The sequence below is a fragment of the Cinclus cinclus genome, chromosome 12 (assembly GCF_963662255.1).
Source record: "Cinclus cinclus chromosome 12, bCinCin1.1, whole genome shotgun sequence".
Lineage (NCBI taxonomy): Eukaryota > Metazoa > Chordata > Aves > Passeriformes > Cinclidae > Cinclus > Cinclus cinclus.
In genome coordinates this window covers 13361044-13386285 of record NC_085057.1, presented here as the reverse complement: position 1 = coordinate 13386285, position 25242 = coordinate 13361044, and the positions used below count along the sequence as shown (strand labels likewise).

Here is a 25242-nt window from a genome sequence, read left to right as displayed (position 1 = left end):
CCAGTCAGTCCATTTGCTCCTCTATGCAGGGAATAGCTGAGGTGTTCCTGGACCACCACAGATTATGACTATAGGAACTTGAATTTTGTCCCTATATCCCACTTAAATTCCACAACTCTTGCTACAGGATTATTTTTATTTCTTGCTGAGCCACAAAGGAAAGACTATTTTGCTGAAGGTGTCCATGAAATAGTTTGCAGCTGCTAACAGAGGTCTGCACTGTCAGCTTCAAGCAGAAGTCCCATTTCCCCTCCCACACGGTATTTTAAGTTTCTGGAAATACTGTTTTACCAGCTGTTTGGCACGAAGATATGAATTCACAGTTTCATTGTGTAGAATCTTGCAGATTGACTTGCTTAACAGAAATGGGAGAAAGTCCCTATTCTCTTCCTTATGGTGCCATTTTAATGAAGTTTCAGAGGTGAGGACAGTTCAGGGAGTGCAGATTAGCCCACACATAATGGATGAAACCCTTAAGTGGGTATTTCAGATGAAGTAGTTAGCACTGAAAAGGCTGTCATTTCAGTCATCATTCTTAGCTTTCCTCACTAATGGTAGAGTGTATGCATCTCTGAGCTTTTATATAAACCTTCTGTCCGGAGCTTAAAGGTTCAAACTTCAGAATATTCCCTGGCTGTAAAATCAAGAAACTTACTAACAATACTCTCTTATTCTTCTAAATCTGAGGGGCTGCAACAAAGAGTAGAGAGCAGCCCCTTATGTAGTCCAAACCATGATCTGTGCCTAGGTAAGGCAACAAGAGTGAAAAACCAGAGACTGGAAAACCAGGGAGAAAGCAAGATAAAAATGCAAATAATGTATGCAGTTATATATCTGCTTTTAATTTAGGTGTTTTATTCAGTGTAAGATTTGTTTTCAGTTATGTCTGAACTATTGAGCTTGGAGGTTCGATGTCTTAATACTGGTTAATTCTGCTGTGTAGGTGGGAGTCGTTGCCAACACAACTTGTGACAATTGTTGATGTGTTGTGCTTCTCACTGGTTTGCTGTGGAGTGCTGGTTTAGACCAGAGTCCACAGTCTTGCACCCAGAAGCTAACCATCATGAAATGCACTGTTGAAATTAGTTGGTTGCATATTATGGATTTGATTCCACAGTTTGGAACCATTTGAGCTTTTGCAGCAGTCTTTTAGTGAGAAGAGGGACTGAATGGAGTCTCTTTCCAGGAAGTGACCCTTCCAGGTCAGGAATGAGACATAATAAGAAGGTGACATATGGGAGGTTTCCACAGCTGCTGTTTTAAATATAATTAAAATACATCAATCTCAAATGGTATTCTTTGCCATTCAACGCTTGCTTCAGAAAAATATGAAGTGAGAAAGTCACAAGCTCTATTAAAGTTTCCAGTTCCATTGTCCTTTCAGTTTCTTAGAGCTCTCACTCCATATTCTGTGAACGTTGGCTTAAAAATAGCAGTCTATGGCACCTACTGTGCAGAAACAGCAAGTATAACTGGTTAAAGGTTAAAGTTTTTGCTCTTGGAGTAAGCTTTGCTTTGTGTTCAGTGAATCTGACATCTACAATTTTCAGTTTTGTAGATAGGATATAGAAATTCAAGACTATCGCATCTGCCTGAGAATATTTTCATTCTCCAAGCCTAATAGTTGATGATAAGCCTTAATATAGTTGATATAATACTTTGCAGGTCAGACCCAGGAAATATTTTGATTCAGGTGTCTCTTTCAAGTATCTTGTAAAGCTTTCTAAATTATCCAGCGCTGAAGGGCTCTCTATAATGTTTTTTTGCCAGAGAGGTACTTACACCCTCTGAGGCTGATTCCTTCTCTGGTGGAAGTGGTCTCTTGATTCAGTCACAGCACTTGGATAGTCAAAGGTGTTTTGCTCATCTGGCTTATACTCAGCCAGAGCATCTGTAGACTATGTAAATGTTGTTACATCTTCTGGGATGTGCCCGTAACCCTTGTCTAAAACATTCTCTCCATATGGATTCAAAGGAATTTTTAGTGTCCTAACATTATGCTGTGTCATAAGATTGGTGCATCAGTGTGTGTCTGCTTAGTGCACAGATGTATTAAAGCTAATATTTTCTGTTTTGTTATTTTCTTCAAGGTCCAGTACAAACAACAGAATTAAGCAGACACGCCTTCCTCATCTATTATTAATTACAGAGTTTTCAATCATATGCCTCAGTACTATACATACTTAGCAGACTATACAATATTAGTGCTATATGTGGGGTTTTTGAGTAAAATAAGCATTTCATGCAATCATCTTGCAGAGCAGGACTGATTTGATACACTTTGCATTCATTTACCTCACATATACAAGAAGAAAATTCAGTGGTCACTGTAAACAGCTTTTCCTACTAACATGTATCTTGCCTGGGACCTGAGAGCATGGATGAATATTAAATCTGGTCCCTAAGGTCTAATCAATGCACAATGACAGTTCCAGTGGTTATTACCATGCTGTGTGTCCTGTCTTGCACCATACATAGCCCATCACTGCACAGGTCTCATCCATGGACAGCAGTTGAAGTAGTTTGAACTTATCTTGTCAAATTATGTAGTATTTCTGTAATACTGACTTAGTTATATTCTTATGTATCTGCAGTAAACAAATCTGTGGCCACAGTAACTTTGTTTCTGTTTATTGGTATTATACATCCAGAATTATCACATAAATACCTGTCTAGAAGAGTAAAACTAGTGTTAAAAGGGTGTGTAGAACCAAGCTTGTTTTGAAAAATAGGATTTAGAACGTAGAATTATTCATGCAAGTTTCAGTTCTAATAATTTATTACCTAAGCCACTGCTGTGGTCTCTGAAAGCAGGAAATAAAATGCCAAATCTTTGTTTTATAAGGATGGGCTGCCCAGGGAGGTGGTGGAGTCTCCATCCCTGGAGGTGTTTAAGCAAAGCCTGGATGTGGCACTCACTGCAATTCTGATTCACAAGTTGGTGTTGGGTCATGGGTTGGACTCAATGATCTCAAAGGTCTTTTCCAACCTAGTTAATTCTGTCATTCTGTGATACTTCTGCAGTGTGTGGTTAATGCTTTGCACTGCAAGCTCGCCGTTAATTAAGTTTATGCTGATGAGTTCAAAGACCTGATGAAATGAAACTTTTAGAAGTAGAGAAATAGTCGGAATTGTTTTCTGTCAGAACTGATCTTGAGGATTTTTCTCACTATTCTTAATGAAGTATTAAACAATATTTGCAATTCCTATTTATGTATATTTAAGGTCAATGTAGAAGGAAAAATTTAAAGTATCAGTGGCTTTAATTTTAACTGAAATGCCTGTGATCCTGTCATGGCTATTTTCTTACATATTTTCTACCATGAATAATAGTAATTCTGTTAATTTGTGAGCAATATAGAAAAGGTATTTTTAAATTATAGTGTAACTTGTATTTCATTGTGTAAAAGATTTTTTACTTCATGCTGACCATGGTAAACATCACTTGTTTAACATGTACCATGGAAAGTGTGTAGGGAAAAGTACACAATGCCTTGGGACAGGGAAGGAAACAGCACTTCATAAATTTGGATCACTTACCTTCTAGTTCTCTTTTATAGATTCCTCTATTTTTTTCAAGTAATTACAATTAGCAATATTTTTATCATGCTTAAAATATTTTCTAGCAAAACTGCTAGGTTCTAAGTAAACTAGATATAGAAAATATACTCAGCAAAAGGTCATTAAAATCCTTGCAACAGTATCCCAGAGACAGCCCATTCCTCATGATGATCCATGTTCCCAGTTTGTTGAAATTTTATTTTTTGTAGGTTATTTTGCTGCCTGTGCCTGTTATCATGCTTACTGCTCATGTGGTTAGATAAGGCTGGTCTCCTTTTATTAGGAACACAGTCTAGTTTGATTCTTTATAGATTAAAGCAGATCATTAAATATAAATCTCTCAGAATATTCAGTCTCATCATAGGCCATTTTCAAGCATCATTTGCAGGAAGATAAAACGTGACAGTGATTTATGCTGTATTTTGAGAGTATAAATCTCACTGCACTTTCATGTGCCTTTGCAGAACAAAGAATTTCTTTATTAATGCTTTCATAGCAATCGACAAAGTATAAAAGCACCATTCTTTTGTTTAATGTTGTGTTCTTTAGAGTCTTAGAATTAGCTTATGCAGACTGTTGGACTCAAACTTGCAACACTACACCATTACTGTGTAGACTTTTTATACCATATAAATCACAATTCAGTTCTGTGCATATTTCATGTTTGAGAGACTGGGAAAAGTTCTGTGATTGGAATCTGGTCTCTAGGCATGATGATAACACAAAGCACTATGTATGCCTAGAAACAGGATGTGGCCATTAAGAAAATGGATAAAAGGGCAGTGAGAAAATAGGGTGTCACAGCTGACAGTAAAGAGGGAGACTTTCAGAGTGTTTTGAAACTACTTCTGTGGGAAAAAAAAAATAAAACCTATGGGAACTTAGTATAAAGTTGGTTTGTTTTACAAATATTATCAGTTGTGGATGACGAAAAATGCTAATGGAAAAAATATAAGTTTGGGGTTTTTTAAATTTGAAAATTAATTAAATTATATTAAAGTGCTGCCTCTGAGTACCTGTCTCTGTGTTGACAATAATATTGTGTCATTTGAACCTTGAAAACTGAGGGGAATTTGCTTGCCTGCTCTTGCAGATTCTTTATCTACAGGAGTATTTGCTAGTTATGTGCCTCTTCCCCTACATGATAACAGTTTTCTGAATTCATAAGTGCGGAACAGATTTGTCTGAAACATACCATTTTGTACTCCAATGGTTTTAGTTTATTCTTAATTACATATCAAGCGTAACTGTAGTTAAAGGTCAGATATTAATCACATTCAGAAAGATCAACCATTCTATTACACAGAATAAAAGCCACATTTTGTCAGGGAGACATTACTGGCAAAAATATTTTTTTTAACCTACTGTACTGCTAACCAGTAATGCTTAGAATGGGTTTATCCTGTGAATTACAAATCTATATCTGAAGTTCCACTGGATATATTTTAAATGCACTCTTAATTGATTTATCTTTTGCATTTTACTTTCAGGTCCGTATTTTTACCTATCTGATTGGAAGAGAAGCTGCATTTGCTGATAACCTGAAGTGGATGGCCTGTGCTAACAAAGGTTGATTAACCTTCTTCTGTGAAATCTGTTTTCAAAACCCCTGAGCTGAACAACTGCACAACTGACCCTTCTACAGATATGGTGTCACTGGCAACTAATCACAGAGGATAGGTTGTTTTCTTTTTCCCAGAAAATGAAAATACTTAATTATCTTGTAACATACAATTTAAAGAGCAAAAAACCCCAATTTGAAATTTTCTTCCTTAAATATTTATGAAGCTCTTAAACTATGCGGTCTTAAATTTTTGTTCAGAGAACAAACTAATTTCAAAGCATTTGTTCTCTTCTATCTGTTAGTACTCAGAGTGAGTTTGGTTTCTAAGCACATTAGGTACAAGTCCTGTTGAGTTAGGCATGGTATGTAAAACACCAGACATCCTGTCCCTTGAGGAACTGACAGTGTAATTGAAAAAAACTGGTTTATATCCTTTAAGGAAAAGAACATTAAAGCATTTAAGATGCTGAGATGCTGCAGTAAAAGGATTGACTAGTATAAGTAGGAATGATTCAGGAAAAAACCAGCCCCAAACCCCAATTAATCTTCAGGTTTTCCTTTTTCTTTCCTCTTGGAAAAAAAAAAAAAAAGTTCTTTTTCTTCCATTGTGCCACATTACATTATGATGAATTGCATCAGGTGCTATCCATTTAGTCATTATTTCTTTAACTACTGTTATATCCAGCTGATGGAAATTACTCAGTTTGAAGTCTTGTCTTAATCAGCTAATATTACACCATAATTTAGTTTAAATAATAGTATAAGAATCCTTTGAAGCATCTTTTTTGAAGACAATTTAATCAACAAAATCTTTTAACTTTTTAGCCCAGCTCCACAAATTCATAAAGATCTAAGTACAGCATCTCAGAAATTAGGACCAGGCAATGGAGGCTGTCTTAGTAGATCATCTGGTCCACGTCTTCCTTATTCCCAGAGGGGAAAAGTGGTCACCTTTGTCATTCTTCAGGACTACTTTGTTCTTTTCAGACCCATGTTGAGTCTGTCTTACTCATATGAATCAACTAAATAGCTTAATGACTGTTACTTCTAGAAATTTATTTCCCTCTCACTTTAATGGTTACAATACCTGCTCTCTGATAGCTTATAATGTAAAAATCTTCTACATCTAATCATTAATTAAATATTCTTTTCAGCTTTGAAAATCACAATTGGAAACAGCGTGTCATGGTCAGACAATTCAGACTGTTTTTTCCATGCAGTTTTCACTTACACCTTATCTATTTTGTTTCAGTGAAATGAGGGATTACAGCAGGACAGATGAGGAGTGTAGTAAAACTGGTCTGAAATTGGCTGAATAGCAAGACTGCAGTTTACTCCTTGTGTGGGTGGGCCAAAATATGTCGTTGTCACTGAGGGTGAATGACCCTCAAATCAATTTTTCTTGCAGTGATTTTCCCCTTGGAAGCACAGCCTAGATGAAGGCTGTTTGCAGGGTTTCCAGCTGACTGGACTGTGGACTGCAGCCCTTTCCTTCAGAGCAGGTCACAGGGGAAATTCACACCACCTTGCAAAACTTCTTTAGCTTCTAAGTTCTGATTGTGAAACCTTGAAAAACCCCAAGCATGTTTTTCTGTTGCATTTTTCTGTATAAGTAGGGCATATCTAGAGGGAGCTTGCTTAATGAAGCAGAACACCAAACCATTTTAAATACATTAAAACATTCAAGATCCTCAAAATCCCTCTAGAGCGGTTTGTGAAATTTGAAGTGATTTACTCTTCTGTATCATAAGCAAGTGCATATTAAGGAAAACAAGATTTACTAAGATTCTGAAGTGAACAAAGGTGAAAATTTCCTGGTGCTTAGTGTGCACGTGCAGATGTTAGCAGTAACATCTAGAACTTAGAAATGACAGGCACTGCCTTTCCCTCGGCGTCACTTCCAGCATAAAGCTGTAGAAATAAAGCTGGGATTTGATGCATTACTTGCTAGCAAAACAGCTGGGATTACTTTTTTTATTTTACTTTTTAAGTAAAATTCACTATTGCAGTAGCAATTTTGCAGCCTCTGTTTTACTTATTTGTTTTTTAAAACATTTTTTTCCCGGGTCATCACTGTTGTTGGCATATTATAAAGTGGACATAGGATTGGATTCATCAGTACAAAGGAGCAGAGGCTGAGAAGGCAACGCGGAGAAAAATGCTTTGTGTATCAGAGAGCTGATAGTGGCTCCAGCTCAGGCAGAGGACAGATGAGCCCCGAGGCAGTTGTGCCCCAGCTGGAGCAGTTTATAAATTATTGTATCAGCAGAGGAGAGCCCCCATCACATCCATTGCCATTACTGGTGTGACCCCAGCCCCTCCTGCCCCGGGGACTCTGGGGTGACAGCCAGCCACCGAGCCTGGTCACCTGCTCCAGGGACCTGCTGGGGACAGGGGGAAACCTCCCTGCCACTTCTACGGCTGCTCTGAAACAATGAATGCACTGCTCAGTCCTTACCCGGAGGATTCTTTTAATTCTGCTGTTTTATTAGTTGCAAGAGTATTGCATCTCTTTCGCACAGCGCCCAGGAAACCAAAAATACTGCACTCCATGTAAAAATCAGGTGGAGGCATTTTGGAAAGTTACCAGTCTAATGGTGGGTATTTTAGAGAAAAACAAGCCGAACATGCAGGGACTGTGTGATGGGGAAAGGCAGCCCACATGCAGAGCGTGTCTGTCTTTTACCACATTATTATACATCTCTCATGCTTGTCATTACCAAATCTTACCCATTTCCTTCACGAGTTTTTCCCTGCTGGGGAGGCGAAAAAAAGCCAGTGCTGGCTGTGAGGTGGCTCAGAGGTGCCATAATTCACCCACCAGGGAGCTGAGCAGCAGGTGTTGGAAGGCAAAACCTGAAACTTGGGTTTGCTGCTATTGCTGACACGGCCGCAGCAGCTGCGCCCAGGGAGCTTTATCTGCTGCTGAAACCTGCCTGTAGGAACAGGAAGGGTTCCAGTTCTGTGGGGTACCTCTGATCTCTAGATGAGAGATCAGTAAAAAGTTAGCAGTGTAGGAGGGTTATTCTTCTGAGTTACATGGAGCTAGAAACACATGACTTGTCAAAGAAAAAAAAAAAACAAAAACAAAAAACCCTAAATTTAAACTAAAAAATAATTAAAAGCGTGTTAGCCAATGTTGTTCATAGCTATGATATAGTAACTTTTGGTAGGGTTTTTCGATTAGAAGATTGACAGATATTTTCACTTGTCTTTGAAACCTCTATTTCTTTACTAAGTTTATACAAAATTTATTCAGATTTACTGTCTCTTAGTGTTAGGAAATTAGGCTCAAACCTATTTTCTCTTTTGTACAGTTTAGACATATGATTTGCAATATTACAAGGAATTTATCCTTTGTCTGTAAGATGCTGCCCAGAGATTTCTTTTTAAGTTGTGATATGGCAACATTCTCAGAAATACTGCAAAAGGAAGCACCAAGAGTAATGCACATCTCTACAAAGAATACTTACAAATAAGTGCACAAATAGATCTTCCTGCTCACATTGGCTGCACCTGGTCCACAAGGTTCTCTTCCAAAAGAAGAAAATGTAGCAGTGCCAGTGTCTTGTAACATGCATAAACATCTATGGCACAATGCTGAAGTGTTTCAGATTGGGTTCTGTTTTCTGTTTATTTTTTTTCTTTTTGAGTAATCTAGCTAATTTTTTTTTACTTGAAATTGTGACATGAAAACATTCCAGGAGACAATCAGAAACGATGCTTATTTTGCAGCAATGCATTCTTTATCTCAGAGGTAATTTATAGTCTATGATTAAAGAATTTTCCAGGCATAGGCATGCAGGAGCTTCTTAAATGAGTCTTTAAGGTCTTGACTTTAGTGAAATGTGATAATAAAAGTTAATTGATTGTGATTCTAAAGTGTATGGGTAAGAAAATACTACTTGATTAAAAAAGTCTTTTCCATCACCTTAGATATGACACAAACTTTTTCAAGTAATTGATGTTCTGACTTTTCAGACATTATAATATCACATTATATATATGTATAAATTATATAAAACACATAACATGCTCGTGTATATTAAATATCTGAGTGCAGGTCTGATCATATTGGTTACTGGATGATACTCAGTGCTAACAGCTCTCTGCTTAAAATGTAATTCTGAAAAGAGCTATACCAAAATTCAGTCACTCTGGACTGCTTTGAGAAAATGTACGTCCTACCAGAAAATGAGTGATCCACATGGTTGTGAAATATTTTGGATCCCTGATTAAGACTTACAAACCACAGTGTGTACATGCACATGTGTTTATATACAACTTATGAGGTTCTCCATGTGAATAGTTGGCCAATAAACATATTTTGACTATGTATTGACATTTTCACCAAATGAAAAGGACCAAACACTGAAATGTTGTCCATTACTCACATGATAGAGAAACCCATTCTTTGAGGTCCCAAAATTGGAGCAGGCAGCATTTCAGAAAAAATAATATATACATTGTTTTTTCTCATGAGTCACTGATTCAAGAAAGCACACTATATTTTGGATATTTTTTTTTAACCATAAACATAGGATTTTGCTTTCTCAAGTTCAGGTTTCCTAATTAAACTTATGTCAGTCATTTTACTCTGTGGCTGGCAAAGCTCTTAGAACCTTAAGGCAAATAATAGTCCTGTTCAGAAGCAAGAGACAAACCTTAATACTATATGTAGTAGTCATTTAACACCCTCACACAATACTGGACTTAATAGTCAATATAAAATAAAATATCAAATAAATAAAATCCTTTAAGAAGAATATTGAATATTTTAATAGTATGAATACTATACTATGAGTAAGAATGCCACAGTAGGAATATTTGAGATCATACTGTAAGCAAATTAGTTTAAAAAAACACAAACATACTTCTTTTTATTACCAAGTTGAAGATATCCATTAGGCTACTACAATGACTTGTTTAATTTTATAGATCGCTGTTATAAAGTCTGTTTTTTCACTGTGCCTTAATTCACACACAGATAAAACTCATGCAGAAACATCCATTTTGTGTAGTTTGAATTATGGGCTAGTGTATTGATTCAGAAAGTTCTAGGTTCAGACAGAACATCTTTACTGTCCTGCCAAAATTGGCCCCAGCTACGAAAACACAGCTCAGAAGTTCTTTGCAGCTGCCATGCTTTCTTCTGAAGCTTAATAAAGCTCAATACTGCAGCTCCACAGAAGCTGTGATCTTGCCACATGATTAAAATTGTACTGAGGCCTCTTTCATGTTGGTCTTTTCTCATTAATGGCAAGTAAATGAAGGCAAGTGATGCATTTAAATAAGGCCTGTTGAAATTTTAGCCTTGAAATTTGTCAGTCCTTCATCACTCTTGCATGATGTGGGTCCAGATGCCAAGTTTGTGATGTATAAAGATACTTGACATGTAAGCACTGAAAAGGGAGTGGTGACAGCTCAAATAGCTGAGGCCTCTGCTCTTCTCACTGATGTCAGGTTGGAAGAGATGCTTTAAAGGATTAACAAGGCTGTGATCACCTAACCAAACAATTCTAGTTGTAGTCTACATTTTCTGTGAACTGCCATATTTATAAATTACATATTTCTTTTAAAATTTCAGTCGCATTGTGTAGGGAGGAGTGTTTCAGAGCATATGCAACAACCATTCTGTTACTGCAGATCCACTTCATCATGTTTCTTGAAAATGGACAAGGTGTGTGAGATTAAGTTGGGCAAAGATAATACCTGTTCTAAATTTTAAAGCAGGCAGCATTAAAAGAAAAAAGCCCAAACCATTAAACAAAAACAAAAACAAAACAAAACAACAACAACAAAAAAAACCCAAACAAAACAAACAAAAAAAAAAAACAAAACAAAAAAGTGGTCTTGAAAAAAAAGATAGTGCAGTGGTTCGTAGCAGTTTAGGAAACACAGTCCTTGAGGGTTGGCCAAAGGTTTCATAGACATCTGTTTTCACCAGTTACTCTTTGAGGCTGCTTCTAATGAAACATTCCTCTTTGGTGTATTTTTCTTTAGAAATGAGAAAAAAACCTGACAGACATAAACCATATCATACCTCTTCTTGAAAACTTCCTTTATTTGTTCTCTCTGGTGTATAACTTGGAATTGTGTTTCCACAGGGTTCTTCACTCAGATCTCTACCTTGGCTGATGTGCAAGAGAACGTTATGGAATATCTGCATGTTCTCAGCAGACCAAAGGTTATTGACCAGGAGCACGATGTAGTGTGGACTGAAGCATATATCGACAGCACTGTAAGTCTGCATGAAAAAGCAAGAGTAGTGTGCTAGAAATACTCACTATGAATCTGCTTTCTGCTGCTGGAATGTGCTAGCTCAGTGTAAGAATTGGGACTTGGTATCTTTATGCTACAAGCAAACAATTCAATATTACTGGGCTTTAGCAGATATTTATACATTATTATTATATATAAAATACCTAAACAAACATAAGTTACAGAATAATTTTGATGTTTATCAAGTCCAAACCTGCATTTCTTTTATTAATCAAAAATGGGCATTGAACGGGTATTGTTTATATTGAGTAAACATTTTTTTTCTATATGTTCTAAAACCTGTCGGTGAGTATGTGGGTATAAACACACAGGCTGACAAGAACCAATATTTTTAGTGTAGAAATGTGAGTCAACATCCAGAGGTCAACTGTGATATCTTGGGGAAGAATATTGAGAAGATTGTGCCTTTTAAACTGTATTGAATGGGTGATATGTTAAAATAATTGTTATAAATATCCAATTTTAACTTGACATCTGTGTGAAATATTGGTGTTAAAGCACAACTTTCTATTATGTAGTGACTTCTTGTGATGCTTAAGGTAGCATGTGTGGTAAATAATCACATGTGCAGGAAAGGTTGTTAATTTTCATGGATTAGTCTGAAACAGAGTTTTATCTATTTTCTTTTTATTATTGTATTTCCCTTGTTCCAATTAAAATATTCTGGTTAATATATTATCCATAGAACAAGAGTTTGTACAAATGTCTGCTATTCAGTACAGGAGATGGCCAGGTATTCAATATAATGGGTAGAAGACCACAAATTACTCAAGATGCAGGCTCTTTTTTTCTTTCTGTTTTAAATTTTTACTTGATGGGTAAGGTGGGAGAATCTCACCAGCTTCAGTCTGTTATTTGGTGGGTTTTGTTTGTTTTGAGTCTGTGTTGCTTCTAGATGGTTCAGTCTTAAATCTCTACAAAAAAACCCCCCTGGGAATAGAGCTTTTATTTCATTTTCACAATGGTTTAGACCTTTTCTAGTCTTCATTTGTGTCCATGGGTAATGTAAAATAAATACTTAAACTGCAGTTATAAAGGAGAAACAAAGAAGTTAATTGCTTTAGAGGGAATTAACTTATCACTGTTTCCTTTTTAAAAATAACATATAAATCCAGTCTCCCCTTTGTTCCCGTTCTTTTATTGAACCGTAAGATGAGATGAACAGAAAATATGTGTTATTAGTGTGCCTTCAGGGCATCCCACGAAATGGGGAGATGACCAGGAGAATCTTGTTCTCATTCACTTTTTTTTTTTTTAAAAACACTTGAAGTAATCAGTGTGTGTGAGTGTTGAAGGGAGTTTGGGTATTTGCTAGAGTAGCAGGAAGACTCTCAGGTAAGTGGTGTGCTGGTGCAACTCTCTTCCTTTACCTATAAATCGTTCTTTAAAAGTATTGCAAACAAATTCTTCCTCCTTTCTCAGTTCCAAGTCATCCCCCCTACCTAACAACACAGTACAAATTGCTGTCTCAGAATTGATTTGACACTTTACTCTTGTTTTTGCCTGTTGATCTGTGTTTCCTCAATCTTTGCAGGGAGACAAATACTCATAAAAATTAGTCTAACTTTCATTGATTCTCCTGTAGGTTATGGAAAAGCTAAGGGAAATTAACAACTTAATGTTGTGTGAAATACTAAGTGAATACAGCAGGGGTGAGTAAATGCAAGTGAATTTAACAACACTAGAGGGAGTGTAGAGAGGGAATCTTGAGAACACCGGAAAATCAAAGACAATGGAGCTGTTACGTTCTTGAACAATAGAACTGCTTACATCCCAAGAAAAAGTCTTTTGATGCAGTCAAAACACTTCCAGGTTCTTCCCTTTATCTTCTCTTGTTTCCCTACTCTCTTGACTAAACGAATGAATGTCACTGTGAACACACACACACACACACACACAGACACACACACACGTGCACTCATGTACCTACATGCACACGTATATTTTAAGTGTATGAAAGCTCCATTCAGGACCCTAATGGGTTGGATTCTATAAGAAAAGATTGAAGACTAAAATACCATGATCTACTTAGTTGCAAACTACCTTTTTCCTCCCTCCTCCATCATTCTTCCCACCAGAAAAAAAAAAAAAAACAAAACAAAAAACAAACGGGCAAAGGAGCAGGATAAATTAGGGTAGTCACATACAAAACTTGAAAATAGGAATGAAGGGAACCTTTTACCAAACTTGGCTTGCTTCTGCCTCAGCTAAAGTGCCTGAATGCTATTTTCAGAGACAGATTCCCTGGCCATCTCTAGTGCTTTGACATTGGAAATGCTGTTAAAATAATCCTTTCCATCCCATAACTTACTGATTTTCACAGACAGTTTGTGTGGCTGCTGCTTGGACCTTTCCCAGTTAAAAATATTAGTGTATTTCCAGATGGCTTAAATGTTCTTATCACCCAGCAGTGTCTGAGCAGCCAGGGTGAGGTTCCCAGGGTTGCATTTACATGGTTGCACTCTGTCACTGTGCCCTAACAGCATGGAATACACTTCCCTGTTCCCTTCTCAGCAAACAGCAGAGATAATTGCCAGCTGTGCTGTTTCTGAGCAAGTACAACAGTTCTGCCCATTTCACCTTGAAGCTTCCATGGGAGCACAGTTGCAGTTCAGAGCTGCAGCAGTGACAGTCAGACGAGTCTGCACTGGGGCCTCGTGGATCTGGGACAGTGCTTGAGCCATTGACAGTGCTGGTCAATGCAGCCACTTGTGCACACGTTTTAAAACCTCTAAAAACAGATGATGCACACATTTATAGGGAGGTGCAGTATCCCTTTGTGCTGATGATTAGTTGCAATGTCTATGGAAATCTTCATTGACGGTCTCAGAGAAAAGAACACATTTGAGCCAAGGCTTTTATGAGTTCCACGGCCCAAATTTTTCAGTTGCCATAATTAAGTACTCTCATTTTCTCTGAAACTGTTCGAATCTGGTTTTTTTTTACTGCTGGATCTAGAACAAATGAATTATCATGAAACTCATGAACTGTGTCAAATTCAGTATGATCTGTGTCAACTGTCAAAACATAATGAGTTTTGGAGAAAGTCAATGAATGAACCTCTAAACTGAATAGAATTCATGCACTCCAGTTGTCTTTCAGATGCAGCTCAAAACAACAATGGATGTTGTTCTTTTATGTTAGAAAATGAACATCTGATTTACTCCTGCTCAGCAGGAGGGTACTCATCAGTGTAGGCAATGTCATGCCATTTATATTTGTGCTTAGATCCCACATTCACACACCAAGACAAGAGTCTGGGTGTAGTGTGTCCCAACAAAACACACAAATTGAGACCCCTGAAATCAAAACTGTGGCATGCACAAGAAAATAAAGCCCATAAGGACCTAGTGGGGATATGGACACTTAAAATAAGAATGATTATTCCATGGAAACAGAGTACATGCAAATAAGGCTTCATCACAGAAAGCACCTGTGTACACATTATGTACACAAGAATGTACATAATGTACAAGAATGTATCTTTCAGCTTTTTGACAGAAACTGCTTCTTTTGATAAATTACATGTTTGTTTTCCTCCACTGCTATGCTGGAACTTACAGTATTAGGGCAATTTCCAATGATTGCATTAAGCAAAGACTATTACTACAGAGAGCTAATTGCTAGTTGTCAAAGTCACAGAAAAACTGTTGTTAGGAAATAGCAATACTTAGTTTAATGAATTAACACTTTTCATGTGTATTGCTCTACATGGTATTTACACTGTAAAATGCTATAAGTGATATATCAAAAGGATGTTTAAAACATCAAAACCAAAACCAAAAGTCCTGCACTTAAAGAGGAACATAAAATTTCCTGCTGGGGATGTGGAACATGGAATACCATCTGTATTGCATGGCACTGAGAAAACTGATTATGTTTGGACCTCTATTTCATAGCAGATGGGTTCATTAAATTTAATAGCCTCCAGAGCCTTTACAAACAGTGTTAAAAACATGTGGAACATGCTGAGACACTTCACTTCTCGCCCCACAATCATTATAACTCTGGCACAGACTATAAATATTACACTACTTTATTTCCATTGAATTAGATTATTATTATAATTATTTTTTCATAGGATACATTTGCATGAGAAATGCAGAATGCAAATTGTTCTTCTTCAAACTTTTAGATATGCAGTTGATGTCTTGAAATGCATTTTACAGTTCTTTGCATTTGGAGGCTTTTTTCCTAGAACTTATTTTTATCTTCCTGCGACATCAGCAAGCAGCTGTAATGGCACAGCAAAGCTGGGTCTTAAGCAGCTCTGCTCCCAGTGTGGTGCAAATAAGACAAGCATTAGGTTAAACCATTGAAGGGAAATCACAGGAGAGTTATATCTTGGCTTTTAGCAATATATTGCCAAAAGATTCTCTTTTCTAGTATTTTATTATTTTATATGTTGGGCTAACTTCAGTTTGACCTTGGTCTCTGTTCATCTTTTATCACTGGATGAAAGATAGATTAAATTTCTAATTTTGAAGCAGATTAGTTCCTATGGAAATATTGCTTTAAACAAAGTAAAGTCTCATCTCTTTTTGAAATATTCTCACTCTTTGATAGGTAAAGGATTATTTTACTATTTAGTTTTGTATTTTAAATAATATTCCCAACAAGAACAAGTAAGTTTTACCAGGTTTAAGTACTTTGACCCTGTCTAACCTTCTTCCACATCTTCATTTACTACATGTTCTGATATTTAAACTAAATTATGGTTGAAGAAATTGTCATCCTCGATCACAATTTTTTTCAAAAAATGTTTCCCAATAACCATATCAGCGTGTTCTTCTACAATGTAATTATGTTCTCTTTCTACTTCCTTTCCTGCAGAATGCTGTGACTATCCACACTGTCTTTTACTGTTTTTCTAAGGTCACTCTTGGTTTTGGGTTGTACTGGTTATTTTAATGTGCATTTTCTCCTTCTTTGTATCACTGACTTCAACTCTAGTTTTACCACTGACTGCTGCCGATATTATTATCATGACCTGCCAATTTTAATAAATCACCAAAGTCCTACTGCACTAGATGATGGATGATTACAGGATTAAATAACAATTCCTTCCTCATATAATTTACATTTAAAGTAATAGGTAAGAATCACCAGTTGCTTAAAAAGGATAGTGAATAAAAGGACACAGTACAATAGGGTAGGTCAATGGAATAATTGATTACTGGTCTTTCAGACAGTAGTGTCCACTTCTGCAGATTTCCCACTCAGGTGTCTAGGTCTCAAGAATCATGGAGTTCTTGTTTTTGTTGGGTTAAATTTGATTTAATGGAATTCTATTATGAAGAAATTTTTCCTAATGCCCAATCTAAACCTTCCCAGGTACAACTTGAGGCTGCTTCCTCTTGTCCTGTCACTTGTTACACCTTGGGAGAGGAGACTGATCCCTGTGTGGTTACAATCTCCTCCCAGGTGCTGTAGAGCCATAAGGGCCCCCTGAGTCTCCTTTTCTCCAGGCTAAACACCCCCAGCCATTCCCAAAGAGTCTTGTGCTTCCAGACCCTTCCCCAGCTCCCTATCCCTTCTCTGGACACACTGCAGCCCCCCAATATCTTTTGTGTAGCGAGGGGCCCAAAACTAAACCCAGGATTCGAGCTGTGGCCTCGACAGTGCAGGGGGACAATCACTGCCCTGCTCCTGCTGGCCACACCACTGCTGATCCAGCCAGGATGCCACTGCCCTTCTTGGGCACCCGGGCACACGCTGGCTCGTGTTCAGCTGCTGTCAACCAGCACCCCCGGATCTTCTCCTGCCAGGCAGCTTTCCAGCCACTCTGCCCCCAGCCTGGAGATGCAGGGGGTTGTGACCCAAAGGCAGGATCCACCTTTACCTTGTTGAACCTCACACCACTGGTCTTGGCTCATTGATCCGGCCTGTCCAGACCCCTCAGCAGAGCCCTCCTACCCTCCAGCAGAACAACACTCCCACCTAACTTGGAGCCATCTGTAAATGTACTGAGGGTGCCCTCAATCCCCTCACCCAGAGCATCGATAAAGACATTAAACAAGACTGGCCCCACTACTGATCCCAGGGGAACAGCACTGGTGACCAGCTGCCAGCTGGGTGTGATTCCATTCCACACCACTCTCTGGACCCAGTCATCAAGCCAGTTTTTTAACCCAGCAAACAGTGCACTTGTCCAAGCTGTGAGCAGCCCGCTTCTCCAGGAACATGCTGTGGGAAACAGTGCCAAAGGCTTTCCCTCACTGATCCTTGTTCTAGAGAGGTGTCATGTTTTGAAACTTGCAGTCAGCTAGGTCCTCCCTGGCTAGCCAGAATTGCTGATAAATAATTGAAACTGGCCTCTGAGATGAAACCTGATTGGATGTATTTGAGTAAGAATCCACAGAATTACAAATGTCATTAGGTTTCACCTGCTCTGTACAAATTACAAAGAATTGCTCTGCTGCTGAATTTGATGAACAGGCGTATTCATGCCAAGAGGGTATTGGTCCCATTTGCAGACACCTGCACACTAGAGATAGAGCAGCTTGGGACCATTTCCAGCTGGGATCTGCCAGTGACTTACAGTGCCTTTGACTAGGAGCACAGAAAATGCATTTCCACCTTGTTTCACAGGGATTTTTCTGTTTTTGCTGTGACAGAAATAAGATCAAAAGGTGACAAATCACTAACTAGAGAAAGAATTTGTTTCTCCATCCCTATGTGCCATGGTGAATCCATAATTTAGGAGGACAGGTCTATCCTGAGTGGAAATTACTGAAAGGCTTTAACAACTGATAACTGCCCATCTTCTATTTTACTGCCTCTACTCTGAGTGAAATTGAGTTAATTATTAGGAAATTATAGGTATTTTGTCAGATATATTACCTTTTTCTGGCATGTTTTTGTCTTTACTTTTCACATAACATGTTTTTTAAAGTAAATGATAATGCAGGGAAACAATGAATTTAGTATAATGTACTAAATCCCATCCTTTGATCTCATATTTATCATTCCTTGACTTTGTGGAAGGAAGAGGGCAGTGAAGATGAAATGTAATTTATCTGCACTGCTGGAGTAAAAACCTGCAATAATAAGAAAAGCTTATTAAATTATTGGTACTGTTTGTTCTTTGCTGCAGTGGCAGAATTCAGTGCAAAAAAAGGAGAAGAACAGAGTATAAAAGGAAATAATCTTCTCTTTTGTCTATTGTTCTGCAGATATGGAAGTCTTTTGTTATTAATAGCTCTTCTTTTTGTATTATCAGGAGTTTTAACATACAACACGGTCATATGCACAATAAGCATAAATGTTGTAGTTCATGTTTATCACAGTCATTATGACTAGTATTTTCTTTGAAGTTAGTAACTTGCAGAGAAATTTATCAGAAATATACTCTATTATACAAGGAATAACAGGATGTTTCTTACTGATGTTCTTGCTGCTTGACAGCAAAGTGTTTGGCCTTGGTCCACACCACTGTATTTTGTCACATCAGATCTTTCCAAGCAGACATTTCCGTGAAAGATTTGTTTGAACATGATCTATCCAGTTGGTAAATGATCTTCAGCACTATCAGAGCAGTCAGGAGAAAGTTTAGAACTCGTAAGTATTTTCTCTGGAATCCATAACAGCCATTTCACCTGCCCTGATACCAATTTTGGGGCTAGGAAAATGTATTCACTCTAAATATTAGTTTACATTTGCTACTTCTAGGAAAATCATTAGAATGTGCAAGGGCTCTCTAGTAAGAGTTGCCACAAGGATTCCACAGGGCTGTTGCATTTAAGCACTTCTTTTACAGAATAGGATTTTTTTTTTTTAAATTGCCTTTTATTTAGTGGAACATAAATACTACAACAGCATGCACATTAGAAAGTGCATACTAATACACAAAACTAGCACAAATTACAGAGCTTTCTCAAGTCTTTTTGTTCTCTTGCAGCCCATGAACTCTGAATAATGATAAAGGCCTCAGATTTCTATGTTGACAGGTTTATTCCATAAAGCTGTCCAAAAAAGTAAAAGTGAGCTACCTAAGTCAGCTATATGCTTGTATTCCATATGGGTTACATTTATTGATTATTATTCTTCCTTATTTTACTCTCTAGTAAATCAGTACTATCTCTCTTATGTACCTGGAGTTACACTAATGTAAACCAGAACACATATTCATTGTGTCAGTTAAAAAAAGAAAAAATAAAATCTTAGTTTAAGGTGCTTGGATTATACTTCTGTTGACTGAGGGAACATTCTAACATTCTGTATTAAAGCTTTAAAACCTCTGAAAATTGAGTTGCAGTGAACAACAAATTGTCTTTGTGGGAAAAATAAGCTAAACCTTCCTTGGCTCTTTCACCTTGTCCTTTTCATGTTATAGTTTAGTTTAAGGAAATGGAGATTATGAAATCTGATTTAGCAATAATTCATTAAATTTTTGCCATCTACTACAAGATGATGGTATTTATCCCATTTTAGGTTCTAGTATGTCTAAAACTACCTTAGTGTCTGTAAACAGCTCTAGCTCTGAGACAGGTGAAAGAATTTTGAGACCTTTTCTTGTGAATTCTTGTAGTGAAGGAGAGATAAGGTTTTCTTGACCTGCTGGATAATACAATAAAGGAGAAGAGAGGAGAAGGTGATGGGTAACTTTGCCTTAGGCCAAAATGTTTCCTTGATCTAGATTTCACATGCAGTGCATTAAAAAAAAAGAAAAACTGCATATTTGAATGTAACTTAGATCATCTAGAAATGCTCTCAGATGTGTGATCTTCCAACAAACCAGACCCTTAGTTATTGGTCGTCAGGTCACATGGACCTTTGGGAAGTTTTGAGTTTCAAGATGTGCAGAATAACAGCAAAATAAAACAGCAAGAGAATTGTAGCTCTTTCTACAGAGTGAGTGAATCTTTAGAGAACTTGATGAATTATTCCTGCAGTATGAAGAGTCCATTAAATGCTCCATGGCTGTTTCAATAAAGTGTAGCTGTAAAATCTCAATGTGAAACTAGGATGGTGAGATGCATTAGCTACGTGCTTATTAGAAGGGTGACAAGACAGAATCTGGTCCTCAAAGCAGAGCTGGTGAACAGGATGCAGCACAGATGATGCCATTTTGTCATTTATGATGGCAGCACTAAATTATAACTAATAAGTAACTAATAACTGTCTGTAATACCAACCTCCCCACAAGATGATAGAAGAATTTCTATAGAATAAAATAATCTATTTTTAGATTAGGAGCTTATCCAGGTGAGAGATTTCATGTTAAATGATGGAGTGTTTTCTAAGATTTTTTTAAATTCTTTGTTTTATCATACAGTTTTAAAACAATGCTTTCAAAAGTTAGAGACTTAAACCTACCTTCTGATCTTGTACATATCTGTTAGATAATAAAATCAGTTGCTTTGCTTAGGCATGTGAACCTGAAACCACATGTTCCTAATTTGGGAACCACATGCTGGTCACCTTGCTATTAGAGCACAGTATTATAGCATAATGTTAATTTATTTCCAAAACATGCATTGGGCATTTGATTCTCAAGTTTTTCTACAAAACCTGGACAAAAATTTTTATGAAGATTTGTTCCTGGTTTCCGGGATTATTCCTTTTCCCTGACAAAGCAGAGCAGCACTTTTAAACACCTACCAGAGCTCAGTGCCTGGGCTTCGTGTAGTATTTTTATGCACTGGTTTTGCACATTATTTCTTCCTCCTTTTTCTTTACGCTTCATCTGAACTTTTTCAGATGTGTCTTGAGATAGAGTAATCAGTGTTTTGCCCTTTCAGAGGCAAACTGATAGACCAGAATAAAAATTATTATCTTTGAAAGGGAATGAAGCTTTTTGAAAGGTTTGAAGCATCTCATTTAATTGTTGTGCATAAGCTGCTTTTCCTGCTGGTTTCTGGTGCCCTTGATCTGTTATCATATCTGTGGATTTCTTCTTCTCAGCAAATGAAATGATCCTAATATTTTTGTGCAGCTTTTGTTCCTTTGAAATCATCTCCTGTTGTTTATCAGCTCAAATGATCTTAGGAGCGTATGGTGTCTCTCTTGTTCTGCCCTCCAGCTCCTGCTCCACACAGAGCAGTTCCAGGCCATTGCTTACTGACATTGCCTTCAAGGTGTTTTGTGCCAGCTAAACACAAAATCTGTACAAAATTTCTGCTCATTCAGAAGCAATTAATGGGGGAGAAAAAATACCCAATAAAATGCAGTAATTATTCTGAATGAATTTGTTAGGCAGCTAAGCAGATTGTTCCCTCTAAAAATGTCCAATATTTTAATTCTAAAAAATAATTAGTTCCAGCACTTAGAGCCTTGTACCAGTTCCAGTGTTTGCATCAAACTTCTAGAATGAGGAAGTTAATTTCAGAATATTTCTGGAATGACTTGTCTTGAAGCAAGTAAGAGAAAAAGTCCCATTAATTACAACCTCCCCTCCTCCAAACCCAATTCCATTTTCCTTTGCTTTGATATTCCTAGAATGTTTTGCAGCACAGATTCATTTCTTACAAGATCAATTTAGTCCTCTAGATAGCAAAACCAGACAGATTTCTTTGAATGTGTACACAGTCTTATTGATAAGATTCTCAGTGATGATTTTTTTTCCCCCCTATGCCTGATTTTTCTGGTCATGTTCTTGTCTGCTGAATTTCAGATATTTGAAATCAATTGGTTATTTTTCTCTTTCCCCCACTGTGTTGTGTGCTAAACATTTCACAGCAGTTTGGCAGGTGCCTTGTTTTGCCCTGATATTACCTAAAGCTTGTTTTAACAATTACAAGTTCATTGATTTCATCACAAATTTTAAAAATATCATCAATTGCCACCATAAAAAGCTTAAATGGAGATAATGGAAAGCAAAATCATCTTGAATTAAATATGTAAATAAGTCCTGTCAATCTTCTGATGTCAGGGCAGTTTTTTTTAGAGAATACAAATACTTTTATTCTTAACCATGAGTTCTTGACACAAAATTATGTGTGAATTTTATAATGGGTCAGTTTTGTCTTCATACCCATAAATAGTGTCCCCTGCAAATAAGAAAATGTTTGTTTCTACAGGAAACTGCTTGACATAAGTAACTTCCTGTTTCTTCATTCGTAATACTTATATCCCTAATCATCTATTCTGTTTGTGCTAAATATTAAGTTATACACCTTTAAGATTAATTCCAAAATCAAAGGGGAAGAAAAATAAGCACACAATGTATTTTCAAAAACTACACTCACTCCACATTCCTACTCCTAGACTGTGTTGTCTGTAGCACAAACAAACAGCAACAGAGCTCTCCTTTACTTTTAGTTAGTTTTTTTAGCTAGCTGAGGCAGTAACATTCCCCAGACTGTTTTTTTCTTTTTCATAAAACTGTTCAAAAAATCTTTTCCCAAACCAATTAGAGAAAAGGCCACTTAAATCTATTTTCTAAAAAAAAACAAAACCAAAAACAAAAACAGAAACAAACCATTCAGAAATTTCCTTCCAAATTTTACCCTGATGAACACACATAACTTCCTGTCTGTTTCTTCATGGCACATTTTGTGATCCTAGTCCGAAATGCTGGGAACTTGAAATGATTCTATTTGCATGTCAAATGTCAGCAAAAGATTCATCTTTGTTAAATGCAAGATCCATGAGGTAAAACTGTCTGGTATGAATTATGCTTAATTCCAACTTTCAAATCTAAGTTATAAAAACCTGTTGTCATGGTAAAAACCCTTCACTCCTGTGAGTTTGTCAACTCCATTACAGCAAAGGAAAAATTATCTCAGGATTCTAAGAACCCCAAAAGGCTCAGACTGTTTGTGACAGCAGGGGAGAGGGACAGAGAGCAATGGAAAGGAAAAGGAGCCTGGGTACAGCTTCCACTGCTTCTGCTGAGGGGTGCTCTGGACACACAGAAGAAATGGAATTACTTTGTGATTAAAAAAAGATGGAGAAACAGCAATGGTTTGGGATAATTCAGCTATACATGTTCTTATAGCCATTCCTTTCCTAGGCTGTTGGATGATGGCAAAACAGACTCCAGAGCACCGCATCTCTTCTAAAAGTACAATCCATTTAATACAATCAGAGTAACATGCTAAAAATCACAAACACAATTAGTAAATCTGATTTTTTAGAAGACATTCTGGCTTGCTTTACATATTCATTAGATCAAACACACTTTCATCTATCTTCAGAAAGGAGTTATCTTTAGATGTTGGTCTTACATTGATATGTAGAGCAAGTAAAATTTAATGCAGTACAAGATCAAAACCCCACTAAACTCATTGCAGGATCCTCATTGACTCTAATAGTTATTGTGTGAGGCTCTTGCTTGGGTTGGCTTTGAGGCCAGTGTCAGTTTTACTTTGAGAGAAAGAGGATGTGTGATCCTAAGAGGATTTATGATCAAGAATTGATTTTTTGTTTCTAGGATTGTCAAAGAGCCTGCCCTTTTTCCCAGTGTGGAAGGGCCTTTATGGGAGTTGAACAAATGAATGAGTGTGTGCATATGCACCCATCTTCTGAGGCTGACTTTTCCTTCCTTCTCTTCCTCCCTTTCCTTTTTTGAAAGAGATAAAAAGACTATACAATAGATATACAAATGTTGATGTAAATTGTATCACTTAGTACCAGTGATGTGTATCATACAACCACTAGTTTTTTTTGGAGTCGTCTATATTTAGAAAATTATTCCAATTCCATGCATGAATGTTTGTATCAGTAATTTCTGTAGAGAAATATAAATCTAGTAATGTTCATACAGAATATATGTTTGCACATATAAGCAGAATTAACTATAGACAAATATTTCATGTCGAGGAGTCCTTAGTTTTTGGTGTAATAATGAAAATAGGACTCGCTCCCTTTACACACAAGCATGAGGCCAAAATTTTTGTCATGGTGTGTGGAATGCTTGTGAAGTGTCTGATTCATTAATTGTTTCTGCTGCTTTGATTTGTAGTTGTGTGGCTTATCTGTACAATTAGCATAATTCTTTAGGAGATATTTATTGAATAGTTTTAACCAAACTTTGCATTTAGTTTAAGTATAATTTTTCCTGTAAGTGTTTTGCATTCATTAAAAAGAAAACAGTTAGTTTATACAAATAAAAGTCACAGGCACAGACTGACAGAATATGTGAGTATGGATATCTTTTCTCTGGATTTCCACATGAAGTTCAGGGAGCACATGCAGACAGATATGACTTTAATAACTGCTTTGAAAGTTGAGAATATTTAGATCCTTTTTCATGCTGCTTCTCATTTTAAAAACAAGATTACTAGACTGCTTGAGGGATTCTTCAGTCATTTGCATTAATAAGCAGTCAAGGTATTTTAGAAAAGGTATCAAATCTTTAAAGAGTGGAGCCATTTTATTACAAAGTTCCTAAATATATGTAGTTTTTTATTTTGCTATTTCTTAATTCCAATCCAATGCCTTTACAGCTCCTGTGTGTTCTCTTTTTCCTATTTCACAGGAGCTAAATTATTTCCGTTCTGTCGTCTGTAGGAATTCTTTTTAAAGAGAGAACCAGAATTGTAGGTTTCATATATGTTTTATGGCTCTCTTCTCCATAGCAACATTTAAATTTCCTCTGATGGGTGTACTTTGCATGCAGAGCACAATCTCTCCTTGACTAAAATGCTGTAGTTACTGGAAAATACGTGGTAGCACAGTTAAACAATTATGTGAACAATGAAGGATTTGGTGTTAAATCCCTTGAAAAATCAACTGCATTTCCTTAGAGATGTTGGCCTGGTAAGCTGCAGGTTAATGCCACTCTTAATATTTATAGTGAGATCTTAATGTCAGGAACATCCCAGTAGGGGGCTGGATTTTATTTCTTCCTCCATGTGTGCATATAATTTTCTATGATGCCTGTAGTACTT

General features: G+C 36.9%; 1 protein-coding gene across 1 annotated transcript in view; it reads left to right on the top strand.

The window, feature by feature from the left end:
- CACNA2D3 (calcium voltage-gated channel auxiliary subunit alpha2delta 3) overlaps positions 1–25242 on the top strand; it is a 390722-nt gene that overhangs the window by 244819 nt on the left and 120661 nt on the right. Inside the window, exons 12-13 of the mRNA XM_062500613.1 lie at positions 5052–5130; positions 11233–11366. Of these exons, the coding sequence (XP_062356597.1) occupies positions 5052–5130; positions 11233–11366 (213 nt within the window). The remainder of the gene's footprint in view (positions 1–5051; positions 5131–11232; positions 11367–25242) is intronic.